A 27,121-nucleotide genomic window follows, 5' to 3' on the forward strand; every position below is an offset into this window, starting at 1 on the left:
CCAACAAAGTTGATGTTGAAGAATCTTAGCAGACCCCAGTCCCACCCCAGCATAGGACTCTCAGTATGCCAGGCAATTTGCTGGAATGAAAAAATCTGTGTGCACTGACCCCATTCGCCCTTCTCCCTCCACTTGGTCCAGGCACTCAGTGGGTACTCAGACTGAGTAGAATGAGTAAGGCAGATGAGGATATAAGAAATGCATACAGGCATCTTATTTCCAGTAAGCCTGCTCAGTTGAACGCATATATAAATGCCCATACATATACTCAGGAAGATGTGGGGAATGGCGTTCAGTTGTTCCGTATAGGAAACCCTCAACCTGTTGTATGGCTCAAAAAGAAATATTGGTATCTCAGTCCCAAATATCTCAGCTGAACTCAGGAATTAGAGAGCTGTTATTGGTTCCAAGACTTCTCCTTAAATTCTTCATTAGCAGGTTACCCGAGACATGTATTTAGGCTAGAACACTGGATTTTTCTACAGGGGGAAATACATTAACAGGAACCCTTGAACATTAAAAATAATAAAGTCCAGAGATGGTTCTAGTAGAGCTACCCAAGGATGCAAACCTTTTGGTAGAAAGTATGGGAAATATATGTATTTAAAGCCCTAGTCGTCGTGTCCCAAATACTCAAAAATAAATAAATAACACTAGTCACTTCCACATATGGCAATGGTATGCTCTCCAGATAAGCATACAGATAAACTCTCATTATGGCAGCAAAGCAGAGCTCACAAGTAATGATGATGATAACAGTAAAGAAAGAATAAAGAAGGCCTAATAGTGAGCCAGTGTGGTGTAGTGGTTCAGAGCAGTGGACTCGTAATGTGGTGAACCAGGTTTGATTCCCCGCTCCTCCACATGCAGCTGCTGGGTGACCTTGGGCTAGTCACACTTCTCTGAAGTCTCTCAGCCTCACTCACCTCATTGAGTGTTTGTTGTGGGGGAGGAAGGGAAAAGGAGATTGTTAGCTGCTTTGAGACTCCTTAGGGTAGTGATAAAGCGGGATATCAAGTCCAAACTCTTCTAATACCATTGCAGCGTTGAGGTTGTAAACCTAACCCCCTAACTAGGAAGTAAATCCAACGAAGAAACATGCATATGATGTGCTGTGAATCAATGGTTTTATGAAGCATGGAAGCTTCTCATCCTTCAGAAGCCCTCACATAAAATCAAAGGGAAAATGGGCCATTTTAAACACGAATATCTCCTTCTAACGTGGACTCTTTGCCTAACTGACAAAGAAATGAAGTACTTGCTAGTAAAGTCCCCAAACTTTTCTTTTGTACTTATATATGGAATCTTCATTTTAAATCTAGAGTTATGACACATCGTATCTGGGCTGAGCAGAAAGACGTAGTTCTGGAAGATTTAATATTAAGTACACGTGAAATTTTCCTGTACCATCCTTCCCTGCCATATTTCTTTGTCATTTGCTATGCATCTCACCCTTTCCATACCTGCCTGTTTTATATGTTTCTTTGAAGAGATTCCTGTATAATAGTAGGCTTTATATGGAGTAGCTGAATATTTAGGCTTTGCATTGCCCTAAGGACCTCTTCTACTGCTATATTTAATAGGTTTTAGTTTATGAGTAAAGTGTAATTTATGGAAATGACAGACTAGCAGTTGCCCATTCTTGTCTCAGATTCTTTTCTGCCATTATTTAAGCTTCAGAAAACTGCCGTAAATCTCTTAAAAGTTAGATTTTGCTCCCACTTGAAGGACTGTTATCCCCTCTATAAGCTTGGTAAATCACTTGCAAATTATGATTGCTTGACCTGATAATAGAAGATACCAAAGTATCCCTTATTGTGACTTCCACTTGGAATATGCAGTACAGTTCTAGACAAATCTTTCTTCTTTGGCAATCACTTGTAGCCGATTAAGATTGTCTTCCATAAACACAGTTTTAACAGTGAGTCTGTAAGTGACTGGATCCACACGTCCTTCCACGGTGGGGACATAGGTTTCCAAGCGGGAGTTGATCGTGGTGAGGGTTTACCAAGCATTCCCTCCTCTTAGCACATTTCTCCCTTTCGTCCTGATTTCGAGTGTCTTCAAAGCCCATGACACCTTTGGTAAACACTGTTCTCCAATTGGAGCGCTCGCAGGCCAGTGTTTCCCAGTTGTCGGTGTTTATACTACTTTTTATAGATTTGCCTTGAGAGAGTCTTTAAACCTCTTTTGTTTACGCTTTCCATTTTTAAGTTCGGAATAGAGTAGTTGCTTAGGAAGACGATAATCAGGCATCTGCACAACATAACCAGTCCAATGTTGAAGAATCATCGCTTCGACACTGGCGATCTTTGCTTCTTCCAGTACACTGGCATTAGTTCGCCTGTCTTCCCAGGTGATGTGTAAAATTTCTTTGGAGACACCATTGATGGAATCGTTCAAGGGGTTGGAGATACCTAGTTGGTTACTCAATGAGATGGGAGTTTGAACAGAATAATGTGTTATTTCAGCTTACCTTTACAGACTTCCCCAACCTGGTGACCTTCAGGGGTTTTGGACTCCAATTTCCATCATCCCTGACTATTGACCATGCTTCCTGGGGTTGGTGGAAGTTGAGGAAGGCTCATTTATTATCACAGTGCTGAACTGCAAGCATATGTGTTGATTCTTGTGCTGAGTGATGGCAGTTGTTTCAGAGATTGATTCAGTCCTCAAGCCCTATAGGCTTGCAAAGAAAAAGAAGAAAAAGAAAGCATTTGGAGCATAAAGATCCACTCACAGGAAGACAATAAAATCTGAAAGCTCAGATGTTACTTCAATGCTGAGCTTGGCTTACTCCCATCTTTAATTTTAGGGACTGGGAACAACTGATAGAACTGATCTCTTTTGGAAAGAGAAGTGGGAGGGAGAGGGGAAATGGTCCAGATTGTAGGCTGGCTTCCTTCTTCACAGACACATTTACTGATAAGAAAATCACCCAGCCTACCATGAAGAGCCATTGCTTGTAAGCTTTCCACAAAAGGCGGGAGGCCAGAAATTGAGGGGCTGGCATTGGGGGGAAGAAGGGAAAAAGATTTTGGATGAGAGGGGCTCTGTGAAACCGAGTGGGGAGACAGAGTTGGGGGGGGCGAGCTAGCGTTAATCAAGTTCGAGGGGAAACAGGACACAGAATATAAGGCAAATTTGGCCATATAAATCGTGTGCATGCCTTTATACACCTCTTGCAGGAACATACTTACCAATGGTTTTCTTTACGTGTTTAAATTAAATGTGCATTTAAATGTGTTTTTAGCCTTTCCAGTACATTTTGTACCATTGGCCCACTAAGATTTTAGTGGCGCTAATTAATAATAAAGTCACTTAAAGAATTTGAAAAAACAATTGCTAGAGCAACGCTCCAATCCATTCTGTAGATTCAGATGCTACATGATGACCCTCCTGCAACTTCCCTTTGTAGAAATGAGGACACAAATAAATAATGAATTGTTTATAGGTGTATCTGGAGTATCATAAACTTTTACTGGGCAGCCTAGTCTCCAAGGAATACAGTTCTTATTCTTGGAAATTAGGGAATGTTTTACATTTGTCTCATTGCACAGGATGCAATTGTACTTCACTGTTGCCAAGACTTAAGAGTTCTATTTCCCCAAACTCTCATAATTAAACTTTTGGAAGTTTACTTCAACCAGGATAGAAATCAGCTGAATGAAAGCATCTCAGCCCACATATATTCTACTTATTAGGGTGTGCATATACAAATCTCAATTTTATTTTTGACAAAGTACAACTTCCATTCTATTTGTGCCTTGTTATATTTTACATTTGTTCTCCTCTTTCTCCTTCTTTAAACAGATATTAACCTTAAGAGCAGTTATGTAAGTGCATTCATAACACCCACAGGCTTCCCCGCTCCAGATTCACAAACATTAAACCCTATGTCTAACTGCTAATATGTTTGCATCAGCCTTAACACATAATTCATCTCTTGTACTGCAGATACTGGCATATTGTAATCTTGTACAGCTAACTTGCAGCCTACGCGATTTAACTTGTGCGCATGTTTACATGTTTAGCAAATTAAAAAAAAAGAAACGAAGGGGGCAGGTGTTTATGGAAAAAGACTTTGTCAATCTTATTATTGAACCCAATGTGCTTTGACTATGGTGGAATCTACACACATATTAAAGAAGTTGTGAAAATGCATTTTTTTAAAAAACATTTTGAAAAATATATCAAATTCTCCATAGCTCACCATCACCATCTAGTGTCACATTTGTATAATACACTTTACAACACACTTAAAACGTTTTATGTGCAGCATTATAGCTGAGTCCTATATACGATTTTGGCTGTAGACACTATTCCTGGAATAATAATAATAATAATAATATTTATTTATACCCCGCCCTCCCCAGCCAAGGCCGGGCTCAGAGCGGCTTACAAGCAATAATAAAAACAAGTTGAATGATTACAACTTAAAAACAAAATTAAAATACAACATTAAAATATTGAAACATTAAAATATTAAAATGTAGCCTCATCGCAGGAGGAGAAGGAAAGGAAAAAAGAAAGAGAGGGAGGGAATCAAATTGGCTCCAAGCCAAAGGCCAGGTGGAACAACTCTGTCTTACAGGCCCTGCGGAAAGAAATCAGATCCTGCAGGGCCCTGGTCTCATGAGGCAGAGGCCAGAGTTGAATGTAACCCCAGCATAAATTGAGAGTCACCTGTATGTTGAGATTATCATAGTGGTTAGAATCAGGGAACAGTTCCATATTTAATTGTATGCTTTCCTTTTATAACCTCTTTTTTATTATTGCAGAGCAGTGTTTCCCCAACTTGGGTCTTCAGCTGTTTTTGGATTGCAACTCCCATCACCTCTAGCTAGCAAGACCTGTAGTCAGAGATGATGGGAATTTTAGTCCAAAAGCAGTTGGAGACCCAAGTTTGGGAAACACTGTTGTAGAGTCATGTTGTTTGGGGCTTAAATGCAAGACTATGATCCCATTAGGGAGAATACTTCAATCTGGAATATTTCTGTGACTGTAATCTTTTAAAAATGAATGACAATCTAAGTGACCTGAAAACAGCACAGTTGGACTGGAGATAGGGGCAATTTACATTCCCCTGTGGTGTCTTCCCTAATTCCCCTGCTTGAGTACACCAAGGTTCTCAACACATCAAGGAAACCATGGAAAGTAGATCTCTTTCCCCTCCTGTCCCCAGAGATGGCATTCATGAACAGCACTGATCTCAGGATAAGTACCCATGTGGAAGTCTCTTTAGTTTCAGTGGGGGATGAAAAATCTGACAAATCTGTGAATTTCAGATGATTAAGGAAGATAACTAATCAACCTGATGCCACATACACTTTAAATGGGAAATAAATTGTAGATTTAAGGTTGAAGTGTCATTTGATAATTTCAGGATTTCCTTCACGTGTTCTTTTTTGAAACAGGGGAGCCTTGTCATTTATTAAGCGGTTAAAATTTGCATAAATGAGCATCTGACAGCACAATTGTCTTAAGGCTTTGTCTTCTTTTCCCTCCCAATTTTAGGAAGGATTTCTGTGTACATAAAGATGAACCATGTGATACTGTTGGTAAGTGAAACAAACAAACAAACAAACAAACAAACAAATAACAATAATGCCTTTAAAATACAGCACTATAGGGAGTTGTGGAAGCTTGAGTATGTGGGGATGAATGCTTATAGGCAGTTAAAATGCATAACGATGGCGTGTTTGGTACTCTAGCAAGTTGACCAAGGCTAAGCATTTTGACATTGATGCAACTTAATTATATACCGCTCCATTGCTTTCAGTGACTAGTTGGGACTAACCTAGGCATCATAAGAGACAAAAGAGTTGTTGGTGCTCCATGTCTCATCACACCGTCTCCATTTCTTCTCTTTCCTATTGGCTAGCTCATCTCCTTGTCCTACCAATCAGTGATGTGAGCTACAGGAGAGGAAGCCCATGGAGCAATGAGGTCCTGTCACTCATTGCTTAGCTCACATGTTATGATGAATTGGGGTGGATTGATTTAAATCAAGAAAAGATGCACATTAAATAATTGATTTAAATAAAGTTCCACATTTTGAAATACATATTTTCATTGATATGCATATCCAGAATCTTAGGTGAAACTGCTTTAGATTAGACCTTTATCTTCGTATTATTATTTTTTTCATTTCAATCAAAAAGGGTTCTCAATTCAATATCCAAAAAAAAACTACAGTTATTAAGCACTTTTTGGAATGTATTTTTTTCCAGTCAAAGTGAATCTGTAGGATACATAATATTACGTGATAAAAGATCCTTTCAAAAGTGCCTTTCAATGCACTTGATGTAAGTTATTACTCGTGTTCCATAAACTCGGAACAAGACCTTAATTTTAGCAAGCACTAGAGGTGACAAACAGAAAAATCATTAAGGGTACCAATTTGGGGTGAATTAAAACTGCATACTGGTCTTCATACAGAAACATATTCATGGAATCCTAGAACTGTAAATTTCGGGAGGTCTAAATAACGTTGCCTAGGTTTGAAACAAGAGTGTAGTTGGCACTGTGCAGCCAAAGGAGGTTTGCCAATATTCATCATATGGCAGCTTCTTATGCCGCATGGCAATTGCCCTGAAACTGAGGAGGGTTTCAAAAGCAGTTTGTTATATGGCTTGTGGGTCTACTTGTCAAAGTGGGGAAGGAAAGTGGGCATACCTAAATAGGCCTCTGGATCACAGCCATTTAGTCCAATCATGTACATTGAATCGAGATTTCTGCACGCTTTGGGAAGGGCAGTAATGAAAGTATTCAACAAGTCAAGTTAAAAGTTTGGTTGGAAGTTGGTTGCAGTTTCTTTGGATTTCTTGATCTTGCCCATGAGTAGGTAAACTAAGGCCCGGGGGCCGGATCCAGCCCAATCGCCTTCTAAATCTGGTCCATGGACGGTCCTGGAATCAGCGTGTTTTTACATGAGCAATCAGCGTGTTTTTACATGAGTAGAATGTGTGCTTTTATTTAAAATGCATCTCTGGTTTATTTTGGGGGCATAGGAATTTGTCCCGTCCCCCCACAAAAAAATATAGCCTGGCCCCCTACAAGATCTGAGGGACAGTGGACCGGCCCCCTACTGAAAAAGTTTGCTGACCCCTGATCTTGTCTGTACTGTATTTTTTTTTAAAGAATGAGCAATGCTCTCCATTGCATTGATATACCTTTAATAAAAACACAATCAGATATTTTCTAAGTATAAATGATAACTATGTCAACAGTGATATCAATGTTATTATTTTGAAAGCAAGAACTGCAAGAAGAAAGATTACCAAATGCTAATGTAAATTGTTAACATAAAGTATATCTGGTATCACAACAGCTGTAGCACCATTGGTTTAAGATTATGGTTACTTCAGATCAGTACCTGTGATTTTCCTTTTCTGAGAATGTGACAGATTAATAGTTAAAAGTGGAAGGTTGAATTTGGAATTTAAATAGATCACTTGTAAGGATTAGACAGAAGGCAAACAAGTACGAAGTAACAAATCTTCTCCCAGTGTATTTATAGGGCAACTGAGATAGGACATTCCAGGAATTTTTAACATGTTGTAAATTGTGGTGCTAGCCAAAGAAAGTTAAAAGAAAAATGTTGAAGTAATGTCAAGAGAACAATTTACGGCTGTTAAAAGTTTACAAAAATTGAAGCATGGTATGCAATCTTATCCATACCACAGGAAGGAGTAAGCATTAATATTAACCTGAATGTACTCAAATGTTTCACTAAGAAGTTGTCTAAGTCTCTTTGATGTCATAAGTAGTTTGCACATCTAAATTTAAGTTAGGGAAGGCTTATACATATTTGTTTCCAAGAAAATCCCATTGAGAGCTAGGCAGTTATTAACTTCTCATTGGAACCAATAATTTTTAAAAGTGATTCAGTTTGCTTGGGTTGTGTCTATATTGTGCTAACCTCCTAGGCTGGTAGACCAATATATATCCATTTCACTTTCCCTCAGACAACCTATTATATAAGTTCCTAAACAGGCAATAGGTAAAGGTAAAGGTAAAGGTACCCCTGACCATTAGGTCCAGTCGTGGCTGACTCTGGGGTTGTGGCGCTCATCTCACTTCACTGGCCGAGAGAGCCGGCGTACAGCTTCCGGGTCATGTGGCCAGCATGACTAAGCCGCTTCTGGCGAACCAGAGCAGCACACGGAAATGCCGTTTACCTTCCCGCCGGAGCGGTACCTATTTATCTACTTGCACTTTGAGGTGCTTTCGAACTGCTAGGTTGGGAGGAAAACAGGCAATAGTTTTCTCCAATTTAGGTACAATTGGAATGTACCTAAAATCTGGCCACATTGACACATCATGGTATGCCATAAACCATAGTTTATGTGCATGAGCATATTGCATCTGGTCTGATTCTTCCTATTTCTCCCTGCTTGTACTACAAGGAAGCAAACCATGGGCTTTGCATTATGTCAGTACGATGCATTATTTGTTTTGCTTCCAACAAACCATGATCTGTCGCCAAGACTTACTGATTATAGTTTGTTGGAGCAAAACAAACCACAGTTCCTGGTTTGGATGCAGCAGATTGGAACCGCACTATGAGGAAATAGCTCCCATGGCAATGTGTGTGTGTGCAAGGTAATGCTAATATCAGCTAATATTATACGAAAGTAGAAATGACATCATAGCAGAGCCTAGTCACAAAATAGGAGGATGAGATATTGTAAGAGAAAATACCGTATTTTTCTGTGTATAAGACAATGGTTTTTTTCCTAAATTTTTTGAGTAAAAAATGGGTGGGGGGTTGTCTTATACACCATTTTTGGTGGGGCAATCAACAACTTTGAGGGTGATCAACAACTCTTGTTTGTTGTCTAGTCATTTAGTCGTGTCCGACTCTTCGTGACCCCATGGACCAGAGCACGCCAGGCACTCCTGACTTCCACTGCCTTCCGCCGTTTGGTCAAACTCATCTTAGTAGCTTCGAGAACACTGTCCAACCATCTCGTCCTCTGTCGTTCCCTTCTCCTTGTGCCCTCCATCTTTCCCAACATCAGGGTCTTTTCCAGAGAGTCTTCTCTTCTCATGAGGTGGCCAAAGTATTGGAGCCTCAGCTTCAGGATCTGTCCTTCCAGTGAGCACTCAGGGCTGATCTCCTTAAGAATGGATAGGTTTGATCTTCTTGCAGTCCATGGGACTCTCAAGAACTCTGGCAACCCAAAAATATTGATTTCTTAATTTTGGGTTAAAAGAAGTAGGGGTCGTTTTATACACGGGGGCGTCATATACATGGAAAAATACGGTAGCTCCTATTAATATATCATTGTTTATGGTAGCCAAAGGTGTTATGTAGGTGAATTAATATAAGCAGAAAAACTTGAAGAACTGGAGACAATCATTCATGCAAAATGACCTGCCCACCCAAAAACATTGCTCTAAATTCATTCGCCAGTGAAACTATTTTGATGAATGAATGACAAACATTTGATGCTGCGTTCCTGCTCTATTTACTCAGTAAACAATGGGACTTACTGCCAAGCAGACAGGTTGCACTCTCAGTGAATTTATTAGACTTGCCACTCATATCCTACTGTGTAGGACAGTTTATTTACAAGTCTTGGCTCTGGGAATTATAAAATAGGATGTTTTGCGCTGAACAAATTAAACATACTGGACTGGTGGTTAGACACATTTTTCCAGTGTTTTTATAGACTCAGATACATTGTTCCAATATGTGTAGTGAGGTGGGTAAAATAATTTTTTGTGTCTCACTCCATCTTTGAGATTTAGCCTGGCTTCATATAAGATGAAAAAATGGAGGTACGCTCTTCAGACTCATGTATGAATTAAGAAGCAGCATGATATAAATTGTGAATTGCGGTATTTGTGACTGTCTCAGAGAGAAGACACACACAGGACTTGATTCTGGAGTTTATGTCCTAGTAAATTCCTGTCCTTCCCTTTTGTTTATTTATTTCTAAGATCTGACACCTCACTAGCTGAGCACAGGTATTCACGGTGAATACTGATAAGCAGCGGCTGCATTCTTAGCATGTTTTAATTTCTCTTCATAGTGACTACTCTAGATGCTGAGCTAAACTCTCCCTTGATATGTGAGTGATGCTAAATACCATTATAAACCAGGGTGCAATGTCTGTAGCCATTCTATATTGCAAAACTTGCTGAGAAGAGCGCAAGCTTTTCAAAATCAGTTCCAATAAAACAAATACATCTATGTGTTCAGAATAGTTTGTCCTTACTCAGTAAAGGAGTCTTTGGCTTTTGTTACAGCTGCATCAAAGTCCATGTCATCATGGATGACATTGATAATGTGCACGTGATAATGTGCTTGTGATGTGTTCTTTGACTCAGCCCGTCCCCTGGAAAAACTGTAGTCAAAGGAATTATATTTTCGGTAGTGGGAAAGCTGCAAAGAACAAACTGAGAGAACACAGAGCAATACTGGCACGTAAGCCAGTTCTAAAGCACGCTCTTAGAAGAGCAAATCAGTGTTCACAAAACAGTTGGAGCTCTTTCCAGCTGGAGCCTTTAAGCACCACAAATGACCGTCGTTTGTGCTCCTCTCCTTTTTAAGTGAAATGGCCAAATTCCCTTTACTATTGCTCCAAAAACCTAACCGAGCGCGTGAGAGAATATGACTACATATTCCTGGATCTTATTAGAAGGATAGGCAATGGAAAAGGGCACAGACTGTCACTCTCAAAAACAAAACTGGCTATTATCTCTAGTTACCATGTGTCAGTGTAAGATAAATGTCAAGAGATGTCTTCTGCTTCCGCTCTTCAAGTGAGAGACTGATCCACTTTCCATCCGCAGAAAAGCACTTAAGAGACAGTGTGTCTTCTTCAGTTTGGGAAACTGCATACAATTTGAAAAATATTGTGATGTCTTGAGTATGCCAGAAATGCACAAAGGGTGCTTCTTTTATGTGTGTGGCCAGAAAACTGTGGAAGAATGAACACCTCTCCTTTTCATATGTTGTTTTAAAAAGCTGTTCAGGATTGTTCACTAACTGGGAAGGGCCATAGCTCATTGAAAGAACAGCTGCTTTGCATGCAGAAGGTCTCAAGTTCAATCCACGGCATTTCCAGGTAGGGCTGTGAGACACTCCTTGTCCGAAGCCTTGGACAGCTTCTGCCAGTCAGTTTTGATAGTATTGAGCTAGATGGAGTGTTTGTTGGTCTGACTCAGCATAAGGCAGGTTCCTGTGGAAGACTAGACAGGAAGGCATGTTTAGGCCCAGGCTAATTCCTAAAGGTGCTCTTCAGGGCTGGTCCTCAAGTGACAGAAAAATCCTGGGAATGCAGGTTACAAATGAAAGTGTTGCATGTCACCATATCCAAGCTTCCAATAAGCTGAAATTGCCTATTTTTGTGTGAAAACAAGCACACTTTAGATGAGGTCCAGCTCCGAGGACCTTCACTGCCAGAAGTAAAGCTATAGGGAACCAGGCAGAGGGCCTTCTCGACAGTGGTGCCCAGCCTGTGGAACACCCTCCCATCAGATATCGAGGAGATAAAGAACTACACACCTTTTAGAAGAAATCTGAAGGGAGCCCTGTATCAGGAAGTTTTGTATGTTTGGTGTTTCCATCATGCTTAGTGTTTCCATTATGCTTCCATTATTCCATTAAACGTATCCCAGTACGTTTCCGAGCACAATTGAAAGTGTTGGTGCTGACCTTTAAAGCCCTAAACGGCCTTGGTCCAGTATATCTGAAGGAGCGTCTCCACCCCCATCGTTCTACCCGGACACTGAGGTCCAGCACCAAGGGCCTTCTGGCGGTTCCCTCACAGTGAGAAGCCAAGTTACAGGGAACCAGACAGAGGACCTTCTCGGTAGTGGCGCCCTCCCTGTGGAATGCCCTCCCACCAGATGTCAAAGAGAACAACTACCAGACTTCTAGAAGGCATCTGAAGGCAGCCCTGTTTAGGGAAGCTTTTAATGTTTGATGTATTACAGTATTTTAATATTTTGTTGGAAGCTGCCCAGAGTGGCTGGGGAAGCCCAGCCAGATGGGCGGGGTATAAATAATAAATTATTATTATTATTATTATTATTATTATTATTATGCTTTCATATTTGTTGCAAGCCGCCTAGAGTGGCTGGGGTGGCCCAGTCAGATGGGTGGGGTATAAATAATACAAATTTTATTATTATTATTAATTGTAGCCCATATGTTTTGGAGACACTAAATGAAGAATGTTCCCTTGCGTTTTCAATTCACATTGGTTTTATTCACATCATTAAACAAAACATAAGAAGCTGCTGTAGATATTTAGACTGGGGCTGCCATCTAGAAGTTGCTAGAGTGAAAACCCAGCCAGCATAGCCAATCATCAGGGATTATGGGTGTTCTAGTCCAGCAATATCTGGAAGGTATTTAGATACAAGTTTTTTTTACTAGCCACATATGTTATATTAGGATAGAATAGCATTTTCAGTGGTGACACTTTGTGCAATTCTCTGCCAAACATAGTTAGATTGGCCTCTTCTCTAATGTTTTTTAGATAGACAATTGAGAGATTTTTATTCTGCTAAATTTTTAAGTGTGTTTTTTATCTTGCTAGGGATTGTTTCTTCTCTGATTTTTGCCTTGGGGACTGTGTTTTTGGGGCAGAAGATGGTGTCTATACATACATATATAACTTTGCCAGTGTAGTTTAATTCTCACTCCGATTCCAGTGCTTGGCTGTTCTTCCTTGAGATTATTCTACATTAAAGTGTTGCGATTTTTATTTATAGGGATCTATATACTGCTTGATATTTCAAAGCTCTCTTATCTCTTCATTGCTGTATGTATGGTCACTGATACATCTTTTAAGTGACAAATGAGTTGTCAGTGGTCCCAGGCAGCAGTCTTGTACAGAGCACTTTCAAAAGTACCACATATTATTTACACTTTTTAAGCAACAACAGCGCAGAAAGCTTTTTATCTCTCCCTCCTTTCCTCTTTCACTAATGGGAAACACTTGATGTGCTGAAAGAAAATGAATATTAGTTTCTTAGAAATAGAGCTGCAAGTCAAAGTTAATTTCCCCCAAGTCGTGCTCCGAAGCATGCGTGTCTGAAAAACACTTGTATATAGTCAAAGAAAACAGAAACACATGAACATAATATAGATCATATTTGCTATTTCAGTGGCTTAACTTACTGCAAACAACTGAAGCCTTATGTTGTGCTCAACATAATAAAATTCACATTCAAAGACATTGTAAGAACGCAAAAGATTATTTTTCTTGCAAAATAAATGTGATAAATTTTAGTAACCTTTGTAAGTACCACTTTTCAGTATTGATGCATGTAATTTTAAGGAGTGTGAATTTTACTTTAAACGTATCATATAATAGCCTTATATAGCTCAGTGGGAGGACTATGTACAGCACTTTGAGCTCCTGGAGAAATAAATAAAATAAATCAAGTTTTTTTGGACGAATAAAAATGCTTTCAGACTTCGTGAAATCAACCCTTCTCTCAGTATGGATGTCATTAGCCACAATTTAATGCCATCTAAACATTTTGCCTATCAAATGACTGATTGGTTAGTCCTGAAGAACTTCCTGCAGTAGCAGAGCAGCATGGGTTTTGGCATAAAAGTCTCACCTCTGCACTGTTGTGGGCCCAGGCTCAATGAGCCCAAGGCCACCAGGGCTGGGGCGCGTGAAGCAGTAAAAATGATACGACAACATATTGCGATCAAAATGGCCACAACTTTATTGATTACAGATGTAAGCAGGCTTGTTTGGCGTAGGTACTGGGCGGGTGGCGCTGTGGTGTAAACCACAGAGCCTAGGACTTGCCGAACAGAAGGTCGGCGGTTCGAATCCCCGCAACGGGGTGAGCTCCCATTGCTCGGTCCCTGCTCCTGCCCACCTAGCAGTTCGAAAGTACGTGAAAGTGCAAGTAGATAATTAGGTACCGCTCTGGCGGGAAGCTAAACAGCATTTCCGTGTGCTTCTCTGGTTCGCCAGAAGCGGCTTATTCGTGCTGGCAACATGACCCGGAAGCTGTCTGCGGACAAACGCCGGCTCCCTCAGCCTATAGAGCGAGATGAGCGCCGCAACCCCAGAGTCGTCCGCGACTGGACTTAACAGTCAGGGGTCCCTTTACCTTTACCTTTACTGCGCGTTAGTATCCTGCATCGGCCGGGGTCAATCCTGGGTTAAGGATCTTCCCATGAAACGTATCAAAAAGAGGAATCCCTCCAGGATGCCATTTGGGGAGTTCTGTGGCCTGGTCGACCCCGTCTGGTGATTCAGACAGAAACCTTCCTCCTGGCTCGTCCTCACATTTGTTTTAGGCTGGGCATGGCCAAATTTGGCCCTCCAGCTGTTTTGGGACTATAGTTCCCATCACCCCTGACCACTGGCCCTGTTAGCTAGAGATGATGGGAGTTGTAGTCCCAAAACAGCTGGAGGGCCAAGTTTGGCCATGCCTGTTTTAGACTAAGGAACAAACCCAGTGCCTTTTTTCCACCAGCAAGTTGTGACAGTTGCTATGAGGTAGGCAAAAAACAAACCAACCCCAGATTAGCCCAATTTGTCTTCAGGCAAGTTCCTCCCTGCCCCCTAATATTATTATTATTTATTATTTATTGAATTAATATACAACTGATTAATTCCACAGCAAGGTCATGCACATGCACTTAAATTTGAAGGTTTTTAGTAGATTTTGTCAGGAATGTGAAGCAATTTTTCACTTTAAAAAACCCCCGAAACTAAACATAACGTAGTATAAATGTAAGCACTGACAAAAAATAATAATTAGAGCATATACGCGAGGTAGTTCTCGGTCATTGTATTATCAGGCTATAATACATGGCCTGATGACTTTTGATTATGAAAGTACTTTACAAATCTAAGTCATGGGCTTGGATATGATTCTACATTTATTCTTGTTGCTTAGTGGTGAATTTTTTCTTCATGCATTGAAGTTGCAATCTTGAAGTTCTCAAACGCCTTAGTACTCAAACAACTTGGAACCCAAATACTGCAAACCCAGAAGTAAGTGTTCCGGTTTGCGAACTTTTCTCGGAAGTCGAACATGCTCCGTTTTGAGTGCCACACTTCTGTTCTGAGTGTTACACTCAGGTCTGTGTGTTTTTGCTATTTATTTTGTGTTTTTGTTTTTGCGACTGTGTGGAACCCAGTTCAGCTACTGATAGATAGATTGATTGATTGTGTGACTGCAGTACATTTTTTTGCTTTCATTTTAAGGATCAATGGTCTCGTTAGATGGTAAAATTCATGTTAAATTGCTGTTTTACGGGTTGTTTTAAAAAGTCTGGAACAGATTAATCCATTTTGCATTACTTTCTATGGGAAAGTGTGCCTTGGTTTGAGAATGCTTGGGTTTTGGAACAGACTTCCGGAACAGATTAAGTTTGAGAACCAAGGTACCACTGTACTTCTGAGTAAACTTGAATAAGATCCAGTTCATATCTTTAGCCGGCGGCTTAACCATTACAGAAGATCAGTTGTTCAGTTCCGAACCCCCATCATGGATTTAACCTTGAAAACATTCCAGCTGTGCTAATAAGTCACAGGAAGAAGTAGAGGACACACACACACAAACATCTTTCTCTTACCTAATGTTGGAATGACTAAGCAGGAGCAGCTGCTCAGCTGAAGCCAGTTTCTCTTTCTTAACACATGAAATTAATAACAAAGGACAAGACTTGAAACTGGTTCACAGCTGGTAGTTGACTGATTTACATTCAGTAGCTACTGTTTGATGTGGCTTTCAAGCACAAGGTCAGCTATGTTTAATAAGAAATGAAATAATAAAGAACACTGGTTTTCTATGTTTTGCTTGCAACATGCTTCCAGGTAAGTCATATCTTCCAAAACAGTGAATCAGGAAATTTTAAATATGAGAAACATCCCACAGATTTTATCTTAACTTGAAATGTTTGGCATCCAAGAATAAGTAGTGATCTTATGCAGTGGCAGAATGAAGAGTATTATATTATACAGAAATATAAAGGTGAGTTCACTTGGTCAAAAATGAAAAGAAAAAAGCAGACACACAAAAATTCTAAACTAATGAAAAATATGGCTAAGATAGAAAATAAAATATGGGGATTTGCAGTCTCACTTTCCAAAGTAAATGCAACTTTATGTTATAGTGAAGGAACTGACTGCAAAAGTACCCCTTGTCATTCTACGAGCTATCTTGCTGCTAAGAGATTATGGAAACCACAACAGATCCTCAAAATATTGTGTATTGGATGGCTGTGCTTTAAGTATAGATTTTTTTTGTAATGGTGTGTGTTTAGCTGATCATTTATATGTTTAGATTTTTAAAAAAGTGTTTTGTGCATTATGAATTTCTAAAACATGTTCTGAGTGTCTTGTTAGCCACCTCTGGCCACCTCTGGCATTTTATAAGAAAAGGTGGGGTGTAAAGTGGTTTGAATCAGCAAGTAATCTTCAGCCGTCCAGATGTTGTTGAGTTGCAGTCCCAGGTCCCCTAACACTCTTGAACAAACAAACAGCCTTACATCTCAGACAGGAATAGTTTTGAGATATATATCTCATTAGTGTACCCTAAGCCCAAAGGGAAACTTTCCAAAGTAAAATTGATTTTTCCTCTGTATTGCTAGGAACTTTTTCAAAAAAATGTTTTCACTGAGAACACTGCTTAGTAAGTTTCCTATTATATTGCCTCCAGTATGCCTCTACAGGGGGTTGCTGTGGTCTAAACCACGGAGCCTAGGGCTTGCAGGTCAGAGGGTCGGCAGTTTGAATCCCTGTGACGGTGTGAGCTCCCGTTGCTCAGTCCCAGCTCCTGCCCACCTAGCAGTTCGAAAGCACGTCAAAGTGCAAGTAGATAAATAGGTACCACTCTGGCGGGAAGGTAAACGGCGTTTCCGTGCGCTGCTCTGGTTGGTTTCGGTGTTCCGTTGCTCCAGAAGCGGCTTAGTCATGCTGGCTACATGACCCGGAAAAACTGTCTGCGGACAAACGCCGGCTCCCTTGGCCTGTAAAGTGAGAAGAGCGTGCAACCCCAGAGTCGTCCGCAACTGGACCTAACAGTCAGGGGTACCTTTACCTTAAGCCTCTACAAGAAGACACGGTCATCAGTGGCGTAGCGTGGGTTGTCAGCACCCGGGGCAAGGCAAGTAATTTGCGCCCCCTAACCCGGTAGGGGCAGAGAGCTGCGAGTGCGAGCGCCCCCCCAGATGTTGCACCCGGTGCGGCCGGCCCCCCCTGCACCCCCCACGCTACGCCACTGATGGTCATTGTTAACTGCTCCAAAATAAAAATCACAAATGTAAATAACTGTATATGTGGTTTTTTCTTTAGGGGTTGTTGGGTTCTTTTTTGGTCAGTATATCATCTAACCATACTCTGGGCTACTGTGCTTGAGACAAAACAATGGAGGCATTGTAGGAGAGGTTCCTCTGTGCGCTGACAGACATACTAAAACATTTGGACCATGTTAAGAATTGTTTTTCCTGCTCGTTTTAAATGAGGTGCTAACTTGGGAGACCTTTGCCCCTCTTTCTTCAGCTTCCTACTCAGTGTTGTTGTGATACACATGATGTAAAAAAAAACCTAAAAACGCTGAGCACGGCCAAGGAATCCTCCTTTCTCCCAAACTTTTAATACTGCTAATAATTTTGTTGCAACCAGAATGTGGCCGGCTTGTGTAGCAGATTGCTTTTTCAGAAACACCCCCCCCCTTAAACTCAGTTCAGCTGAAACAGTTTAGAAATATGAGCAATTTGTTTCTTACCTCATGGAAGCATTAGAGATGTATGTGTGTGTCTTGCAACCTCTGCTGCTTTGCATTCCTTCCCCCTACTTTTTGCCTAATTTAGCTTCGCAGTGGATGACAGAAAGTTATACTGAGGAGATATTGGTTCATTCAGCTATGAAGCTGAGTCATTTTTCACCTGTCACTAATCTCACTGTAATTTACCTATCAGGGTTGCTATAAAGCAGGCATGGCCAAACTCAGCCCTCCAGGTGTTTTGGGACTACAATTCCCATCATCTCTGACCACTGGTCCTGTTAGCTAGGGATGATGGGAGTTGTAGGCCAACAACATCTGGAGGGCCAAGTTTGGCCATGCCTGCTATAAAGGGTTGCTTCTTTGTGTGCTTCCTCAAGAGGTCCGGAGGGTGGCAACACGAGAACGGGGCCTTCTCTGCAGTGGCTCCCCATCTATGGAACACTCTCCCCAGGGAACTTCGCCTGGCACCTTCATTATACACCTTTAGGCACCAGGCAAAAATGTTCCTTTTTAACCAGGCCTTTGGTTGATTTGATTGACATCCTATGCCCTTTTAAAATGTGGTTTTTTTTTGGGGGGGTGTTATTGGGTGGTTGTTATTTTGATTCTATATTTTGTGGTTTTATATTTTGATTTTGTTCTGTGCACCGCCCTGAGACCTCCGGGTATATAAATAAAATAATATAAAATATAACATAATAAAGATTGGGTGGTCATAGGCAAAACTATACAGTGGTACCTCAGGTTACATATGCTTCACGTTACATACGCTTCAGGTTACACACTCCGCTAACCCAGAAATAGCGCTTCAGGTTCAGAACTTTGCTTCAGGATGAGAACAGAAATCGGGCTCTGGCGGCGCGGCAGCAACAGGAGGCCCCATTAGCTAAAGTGGTGCTTCAGGTTAAGAACAGTTTCAGGTTAAGTACGGACCTCCGGAATGAATTAAGTACTTAACCGGAGGTACCACTGTACTGTACAGGCTTTTTTGAGCTCCTTAGGGGAAGACCTCTGCGGTGGCTTCTGGTTATGAAATGATATCTCCATAGAGGAGGATAATAATAATAATAATAATAATAATAATAATAATAATTTCTACCCCTCCCATCTGGCTGGGTTTCCCCAGCCACTTTGGGTGGCTTTCAACAAAACATTAAAAACAGAATAAAACTCCAAACATTAAAAACTTCCCTACTTTATGTCATCTGGGTACTTCTGAGTGGGAAAAATCAGATCCTTCTTCAATACATCAGGTCATTCATTACACACATTACAGCTGTCCTTTTGTAGCATGTTGCCTTTTGTAAAAGTCATGTTGACAGCAAGTTTGCAGGTTTGCAACATACAGGAAAACAATATTGTTCTTATATAGCACGTGTGCACCGAAACACTGTAAGTGAATAAAAATAAGTGTAGTGATTACCTGTGATCCTTGTGTTTTCTAGGTATAGCGTATCTGAATGGGATGTGCAGCGAAAAACGGAAATGTATTATTGCAGAGGATAATGGCTTGAATCTCGCATTTACTATTGCCCATGAAATGGGTCACAAGTAAGTAGATAAAACAAGCATGATTCAACTTTATGTTGGCGTTCCAAGTTAAACACTGTTAGTCTGAAAAAGGAGATTTGGTATTCATGTGTACATTTAAATAAATAAACCCTTCTTACCGATATTTAAAACCTCTGGGTATAGGGCAGTATATACATTCTATTAATAATAATAATAATAATAATAATAATAATACCATGGCTGATTCTCTTTTGATAATTTTTTTAAAAAATCTAATTATCATAGAATTGTAGAGTTGGAAGAGACCCCAAGGGTCATCTAGTCCAACCTTCTGCAATGCAGGAACCTCAACTAGATCATAGATGACAGATGGCCATCCAACATCTGCTTAATAACCTTGATGGAAGGAGAATCCGCTACATGTGAAAGTATTTGGCTGGTGTTGGATATATTCAGTAAACAGTTTTGAGATGATTTGGGATGAACAACTAGAATTAAACTAGTAAATAAATGGAAGGCAAATGAAATTTCAGTTGACATCTGATTTGGGAATGTTTGAAGTATTAGCTGCTGGTTAGGAGAGCGAAAAGAGCAATAAATTTAATTGTAAATCAAAGTATATTTTTGAATTTCTGGAACCGGAATACGTGAAATTTCCAAACCCACATGCACCAAGTTTAGGGGAACAAAAGGGGATACTCACATTGGTTCATCTAGTGCAGGCATGGCCAAACTTGTGTTTTGGGACTACAGTTCCCATCATCCCTGATCATCATCCTGTTAGATAGGGATGATGGAAGTTGTAGTCCCAAAACAGCTGGAGGACCAAGTTTAGCCATGCCTGATCTAGTGGATCAGGAAAGGTGCTTAAACCCCTAGCCAAAGATTTTCATCTACAAATGCCTCCTTAGCATCCTCCATCCAACTCCTGTTCTTGTTGTCAAATAATCTTTTAAGGCATTGGTTTTAAATTACATTCTGTAGAACCTTGCGATACTACAAAAGGCTTTTGAAGAAGATTGCTCTGGTGAAAGCCACATCGGCTTCTCTTGGTTATAGACCAAAACACAGAGAAAAGTTGCCCTGCAGGAAGTTATCTTGGTCCTGTCCTGGCTGGAAGGGACAGAAAGTACAAGATGTCTCTGTGTATGTGTGTGAGTGAATGTGGGGCCATCAATGAAGGCTTCTCAAAGGGGTTGTCTGATCCTGACTGTTTCTTTCGTCTGAGATTCTGCATGTGTGCATTCTGCAGCCAACATCCACCGTTTGCTCTGTGGATAGTTGCAGCTGATGACACTTGTATAGTCAGCAAGCATGCAGTTGTGTGGTATTGGCTATGGCACCCCACCATCTTCATAGCCATTAATGGGGAGATTTCTCTACTCCTCCTAGACAGGGTGTCAAATGTGGCTTGCGAAACCATTTGTTTTAGAAAAATGCCAACCGGCCGATGTCACTCTGACGATTCTACATTGTCTGCCCATTTCCCTGCTTGTGATCAGTATCCTGGAAACACAAAGCATGCCAATGGCATTCCTTTCAGTCGATCATTGTTGTGTGTCAAAGCCCCCAAGCCACCCCCAGGAGAATAAAGACACAAGGACACAGAATTTTAGGTTAATGTTAATGGGCAAATTTAGGCCACAGCTTTATTGCTTACAGAATGTGAGCGGTATTGGCTTAGGCATTGGCACCAACAGACTATATCTGACTCCCTGCCCACCTTGCAGGAACTCTGGTAAGGGTAAACCACCAGTAGGGGGAGCCCTGCCAATGTGGATCGACTCAAGCATCCCCTGGGTTCCCGATCGGGTCGTGGCATTGCTCTAGTCCATGGGCAGGCAAACTAAGGCCCGGGGGCCTGATCCAGTCCAATCGCCTTCCAAATCCGGCCTGCGGATGGTCCGGGAGTCAGCGTGTTTTGACATGAGTAGAATGTGTCCTTTCATTTAAAATGCATCTCTGGGTTATTTGTGGGGCCTGCCTGGTGTTTTTACATGAGTAGAATGTGTGCTTTTATTTAAAATGCATCTCTGGATTGGACGCGGGTGGCGCTGTGGGTTAAACCACAGAGCCTAGAACTTGCTGATCAGAAGGTCGGCGGTTCAAATCCCCGTGACGGGGTGAGCTCCCGTTGCTCGGTCCCTGCTCCTGCCAACCTAGCAGTTTGAAAGCATATCAAAGTGCAAGTAGATAAATAGGTACCACTCCGGCGGGAAGGTAAACGGCGTTTCCGTGCGCTGCTCTGGTTCGCCAGAAGCGGCTTAGTCATGCTGGCCACATGACCCGGAAGCTGTACGCCAGCTCCCTCGGCCAATAAAGCGAGATGAGCGCCGCAACCCCAGAATCGGTCACAACTGGACCTAATGGTCAGGGGTCCCTTTACCTTTTTATCTTTGGATTATTTGTGGAGCATAGGAATTCGTTCATTTTTTTCCTTCAAAATATAGTCCGGCCCCCCACAAGGTCTGAGGGGCAGTGGACCGGCCCCCTGCTGAAAAAAATTGCTGACCCTCCGCAGGCTTCGGATGAGATCCACACCCCCAGATTCCTTTAATGGAATACCTTTGAGCATGGAGGGGCAGCTGATGGCCGCCCCTCCCCTCCCCCCTACAATACTATTCCAATGCCTAACCGCCAAACCTTACAAAGTTGTGACAATTGCTGCGAGGCAGGCGAAAACATCCCCAGCAAACACACAACACATTCTTTCTTTCAGATACTGCTGTGTGCTCTGCCTTTCCACTGTCCCCAGAAGTCTTGTTATTATACTAACTTTGGGGCAGGCAGGGGGTCGCATTAGCTTTACAGCCGTTATTGCCCAAGCATTTTGAGAGCAGCGAGTGTTACAGAACCGAAAGCGGAGCACCAGCAAATAAAACAGAGCAATAAGGCGACAGGCCAGCCAAACCACAATTCACCCAACAACACTAAAAGTGTACATTGGATATGGATAAGCGGTAACGCTCCAGATTTATAGATTTATTTTTATTCACAGATATCCTGCGCAAGTGAACACCAACTTTCCTCAAGCTTAGGAAAGATATTTGAGATGAAAATTTAGTATCCAAGAGAGAATTAGAAGAGAAGTAGGGCAAAGATGGAAAAGAGATTAATAAGAGGAATATTCTTGCTATTGCAATTCAGCTTAAAAACCTGATAAGAGATTTCCCCCTAATATGTTTGCTTATTCATACACTGTCCTTCATCTGAGAATCACAGGTCCCAAGGGCAGAGCTCCTCTCTGCTAGATAGCCTGCTTCTGCTGCCAACAGATTGCAGGATTGCACCCCAAAGCAATGAATTGTTTATCTAAAGACCTGAATTGCTTCAATAGCCAAGAACAGAAAAGCATCCACAGTTGGATGTTCTTACAGATACCTTCTTTTTCGGCCATAACTCATAGCTGAGTAAGATTGTCTTCCATGAATATTGTCTTAACGGTGTGTCTGTAAGTGACTGCGGAGGCCAATTCTGGATACTCATGCCATCGGAATAGAGCCTTACTGTGAAAACTGTGCATTGATCAGTGTACACTGATCTCCACACACAGAATAAATTCATGCACAAGAGTCTTCCAAAAACCCATCCAGAATTGACAGATACCTGGAGTGCAACTCTGTGCGTGTCTACTCAGATAACAGTCCCACTGTGTTCATGTGAGATACAGATTGCTCCATTGAATGTGGCAGCCTCAATGACAACAACATTTATGCGCAACATCTTGCGTGGCCAGGAATGGAACAATAAGAGCCCTTGGTTATACTGTTCGTTAGCTGTTTGGGATCAGATGAAAATTCCAAACTGGTTTTTAAAGTCATCCTTACAGAGAGTGCATTGCAATAGTCAATCCATGAGATTACTGAGGCATAAATATTGGCCCCGGTGTAAAAAAGCAAAACACATCAAGGTGTAAATGGGAGAAAAATGTACCCTTAGCTATTGCAATCGCAACCTAGCCATTCAGGAACATTGCTAGATCCCAACAGCACACTCACCTGGTACACCCGATTCTACGGGGGGAATCGTAACCCCATCTAGAATCAAGTGTTCTGAAATTAGAAAAACAGAATGAAAGCACATTGTAAATACATATAACACAGACAATTACCTCTTGGATTATGTAAATGGGGGCCGCAAACTCCTTACTTGTACAGTTTCTGCATAAACTTTTAGTGAGTCATATAGGCCTCTCTAGTCAGCCACAAATATTCACACATTAGATTCTGACAAATGACACAATGACATACAAGACGACTGGGATTCACTAGTATTTTCCACTTTCATTGACCTTTTGAACAGATGTTTTTAACTTTGGGGTAGTTTAAGTCTTCTCCGTTAAACAACTAAGTTGCTGCTTATAATAAGATTCTGGCTCTTCAGCTTCTGCTTTCCTTTCTGTTCAATTTAATTGGTACTTTTTGCAAGCAATATTATTTGGCAGTAAACAGGTCTTCTATAGCTACATGACAAGGTTTCTGTGTTTTGGTATCTGTGTGAAAGTGCAGACCATTCTTATGCATGTCTGCCCCAAATAAACCCCTATTGAGTTCGATGGACCTGATTCACAGGCCTGTATGTGTAAAATTGTGGTCTTAATTTTTGCTTTGGTGTTGATCCACTTTAGTGAGGGCAAACCGTATCGGAAAGGCAAGCAGCAATCCAAGAGTTGTCATCAATATCATACCATAATTTATTCACAAACAAATGTACTACTATTACCCAAGTGGGAATCACTGTCTTGAGTTTGTCAGGAAGAACTCTTACGACAATTCGTAAAAACGCTTGCTAACAAATGTGGATTAAAGTTCCTTTTTTGGCACCACCATGCAATGGTTTTTGTTTCCACTATCACTCCCTAGGAAACCCTCAGAGCCCCAGAATGCTTCATTACTCCATTTTGAATCCAAGAAGTATAGTTACTTTTTAAATGTACACAGTTATTATTATGGTTGATGTTGTCAAATGAAAACTTGCCCCTTGTCATCAGGCAGCATGGCTTGATTGAAGTTACAGTGGTACCTCAGGTTCCATACGCTTCAGGTTACATACGCTTCAGGTTACAGACTCCGCTAACCCAGAAATAGTGCTTCAGGTTAAGAACTTTGCTTCAGGATGAGAACAGAAATCGGGCTCCGGCGGCGCGGCAGCAGAAGGAGGCCCCATTATCTAAAGTGGTGCTTCAGGTTAAGAACAGTTTCAGGTTAAGTACGGACCTCCAGAATGAATTAAGCACAGTGGTACCTCTAGATATGAACGGGATCCGTTCTGGAACCCTGTTCGCATCTAGAGGTAAACGTAACTAGCGACGGCGCGTCTGCGCACACGCACGCCGGTTTTTGCCGCTTCTGCGCATGCGTGTGACGTCATTTTGAGCATCTGCGTATGCACAAGCGCCAAAACCCAGAGGTAACGCGCTCCATTACTTCCGGGTTGCCGAGGAGTGCAACTCGAACGCGCTCAACTCGAAGCATATTTAACTCGAGGTATGACTGTACTTAACCTGAGGTACCACTGCAGTAGGGATAGAGCATGGGTAGGCAACTAAGGCCTGGGAGCCAGATCCGGCCCGATCGCCTTCTAAATCCGGCCTGCAGATGGTCTGGGAATCAGTGTGTTTTTACATGAGTAGAATGTGTCCTTTTATTTAAAATGCATCTCTGGGTTATTTGTGGGACATAGGAATTCATTCATTTCCCTCCCCCCAAAATATAGTCCGGCCCCCCACAAGGTCTGAGGGACAGTGGACCGGCCCCCTGCTGAAAAAGTTTGCTGACCCCTGAGATAGAGAATACTGTAGTATCTGCTGGGAGTAATGAAACAGACTTTGAAAAACACACACACAACAAACAAACAAAACTTAGGCTACAGTCTCGATGCAACCAGTCATTAATATGCCTGTGTCATCACAGAAATACTGGATTTGTTGTGCAAGATTTCGTTCAGCTTTCGTTTTGGCTGGATTATTGGCTGACAGGAGTGTGTTAGTTGGGCTGTCAGTTCAGGATGTTTTAACGTAAGGATGCCTGGCAAGAAAAGCTCTTTGACAGATGGAAACTGGTTTGCTCTGCAGGAGGGGAAGTGCAGAATTCACATACTTTGGATCTGGGCCAGACGGCTACAATTGTTGGTGTGAGGTGGAGGAGAGAGAGAGAGGAGGATTTGCATTACGTTGTAGTCTTAGTAGTTACGATGCTTCCCTAAAATTAGTTTATCTGATTTGTGCGACTTGAGAAACCAAGAACGTACAATCCTTATGCGCAGCCTTAGCTGTGCTGTTAATCTAGCTGGTTTTTCAACCCCACATCTCTCCAGTCTTCCTTCTTTCCCTCCACCTTCTTTCTTCCCTCCACCAAACAGTTATAAGGAGTCAGCCTTCAGAAGCGGTATTTCTGAATCTTTTCAAGCTTTGAAATGGTGAATATTGGGATGGGTAGACAGTCGTTTATTTAATAAGACGGGGTGGGGGTGAGGAGCGAATAACATATATTTTTTTCATGCTTCCCTGTGGAAAAGATGCTTGTTAGAGTCATTGGGCATTAAATGCGTTGTGAGAGAGGGAATTATTATTATTTTTCTTTCTTATTTTTATTATGTATTTTGTGGTTTTTAAATTGCCATTTTATGTTGCGAGCCGCCCTGAGATCTATGGATATATACGAATTCAACAAAATAAATAAATAAATAATTCCAGATCGCTTTCATTTTTTTCAAAAAAAAAATCCCGAAAGTGGTTTACAAGCTACGTCAAAATGTCAAATCCAGAATAAAACATTGCAAAAGAAAGTCAGGTATAAATTATACATTCAAAACAACATAATTAACAAGAAACTAAAATGTTTCTTAAAGATTTCAAAATAAAACATTACAAATTAGGTCACTGCAGGATGCAGATTTAACACAACCAAGTTAGAAATAAATACCTTATTTCAAAAGAAAACATTACTAGAGGAAATCAAATATAAAATGCATATTTAAAACAGCGTAACTGGCAAGAGAATCAAGTATTATTGTAAACATAGAACATATATCTGCTGCTGTTGCTGCCAATGCTGGTTCATGGAGGGCGGTGGTTGTGGAATCTCAGGCTAGATGACCTTAGTTTGCACTAAGACACAGCCAAGATGCTCTTGGGCCTCTTCAGCAGCCTCCGTTTTTGTAGCTGGAGTCAGTCAGGTGGGGAAAGGCTTGCAAGGCAGGGAGCAACATTAGCAGTTCTGAAATTTACTCAGTTCTCAGAATTTAAGCAGCCTAACTTCTGAGCAGACCTGCAACCAACAGTTTTGTTGAGCTTGCTTCGTGAAGGCTGCAGTCCTAACCACATCTGAAGTCCTGTTCAATTTAGTGAGCTTCCTATGAGGATTTCAGTCTTTAGCAGCAAGTTTCATTAAACTTGGGACGCGGGTGGCGCTGTGGGTAAAACCTCAGCGCCTAGGACTTGCCGATCGCATGGTCGGCGGTTCGAATCCCCGCGGCGGGGTGCGCTCCCGTCGTTCGGTCCCAGCGCCTGACAACCTAGCAGTTCGAAAGCACCCCCGGGTGCAAGTAGATAAATAGGGACCGCTTACCAGCGGGAAGGTAAACGGCGTTCTGTCTGCTGCGCTGGCTCGCCAGATGCAGCTTGTCATGCTGGCCACGTGACCCGGAAGTGTCTGCGGACAGCGCTGGCTCCCGGCCTATAGAGTGAGATGAGCGCACAACCCTAGAGTCTGGCAAGACTGGCCCGTATGGGCAGGGGTACCTTTACCTTTACCTTCATTAAACTTGGTGGGACAAACTTTTGAGTCAGATGTACTAATCTGCTGAATAACTGTGAACAACTACAACGTGTTGCCACCAGTGTGTGTGTGTGTGATTAAATATGGATTATAGGTAAATA

The 27,121-nt window shown here is 41.6% G+C and overlaps 1 protein-coding gene across 2 annotated transcripts in view; it reads left to right on the forward strand.

Moving 5' to 3' along the window:
• Positions 1–27,121, forward strand: part of ADAMTS19 (ADAM metallopeptidase with thrombospondin type 1 motif 19) — a 121,256-nt gene that overhangs the window by 39,528 nt on the left and 54,607 nt on the right. For both annotated transcript variants that reach the window (XM_083576570.1, XM_083576569.1), the window contains exons 7-8: positions 5,518–5,561; positions 19,176–19,281. In XM_083576570.1, the coding sequence (XP_083432696.1) occupies positions 5,518–5,561; positions 19,176–19,281 (150 nt within the window). The remainder of the gene's footprint in view (positions 1–5,517; positions 5,562–19,175; positions 19,282–27,121) is intronic.

Source organism: Podarcis filfolensis (assembly GCF_964270895.1).
Source record: "Podarcis filfolensis genome assembly, chromosome: 11".
Taxonomy (NCBI): domain Eukaryota; kingdom Metazoa; phylum Chordata; class Lepidosauria; order Squamata; family Lacertidae; genus Podarcis; species Podarcis filfolensis.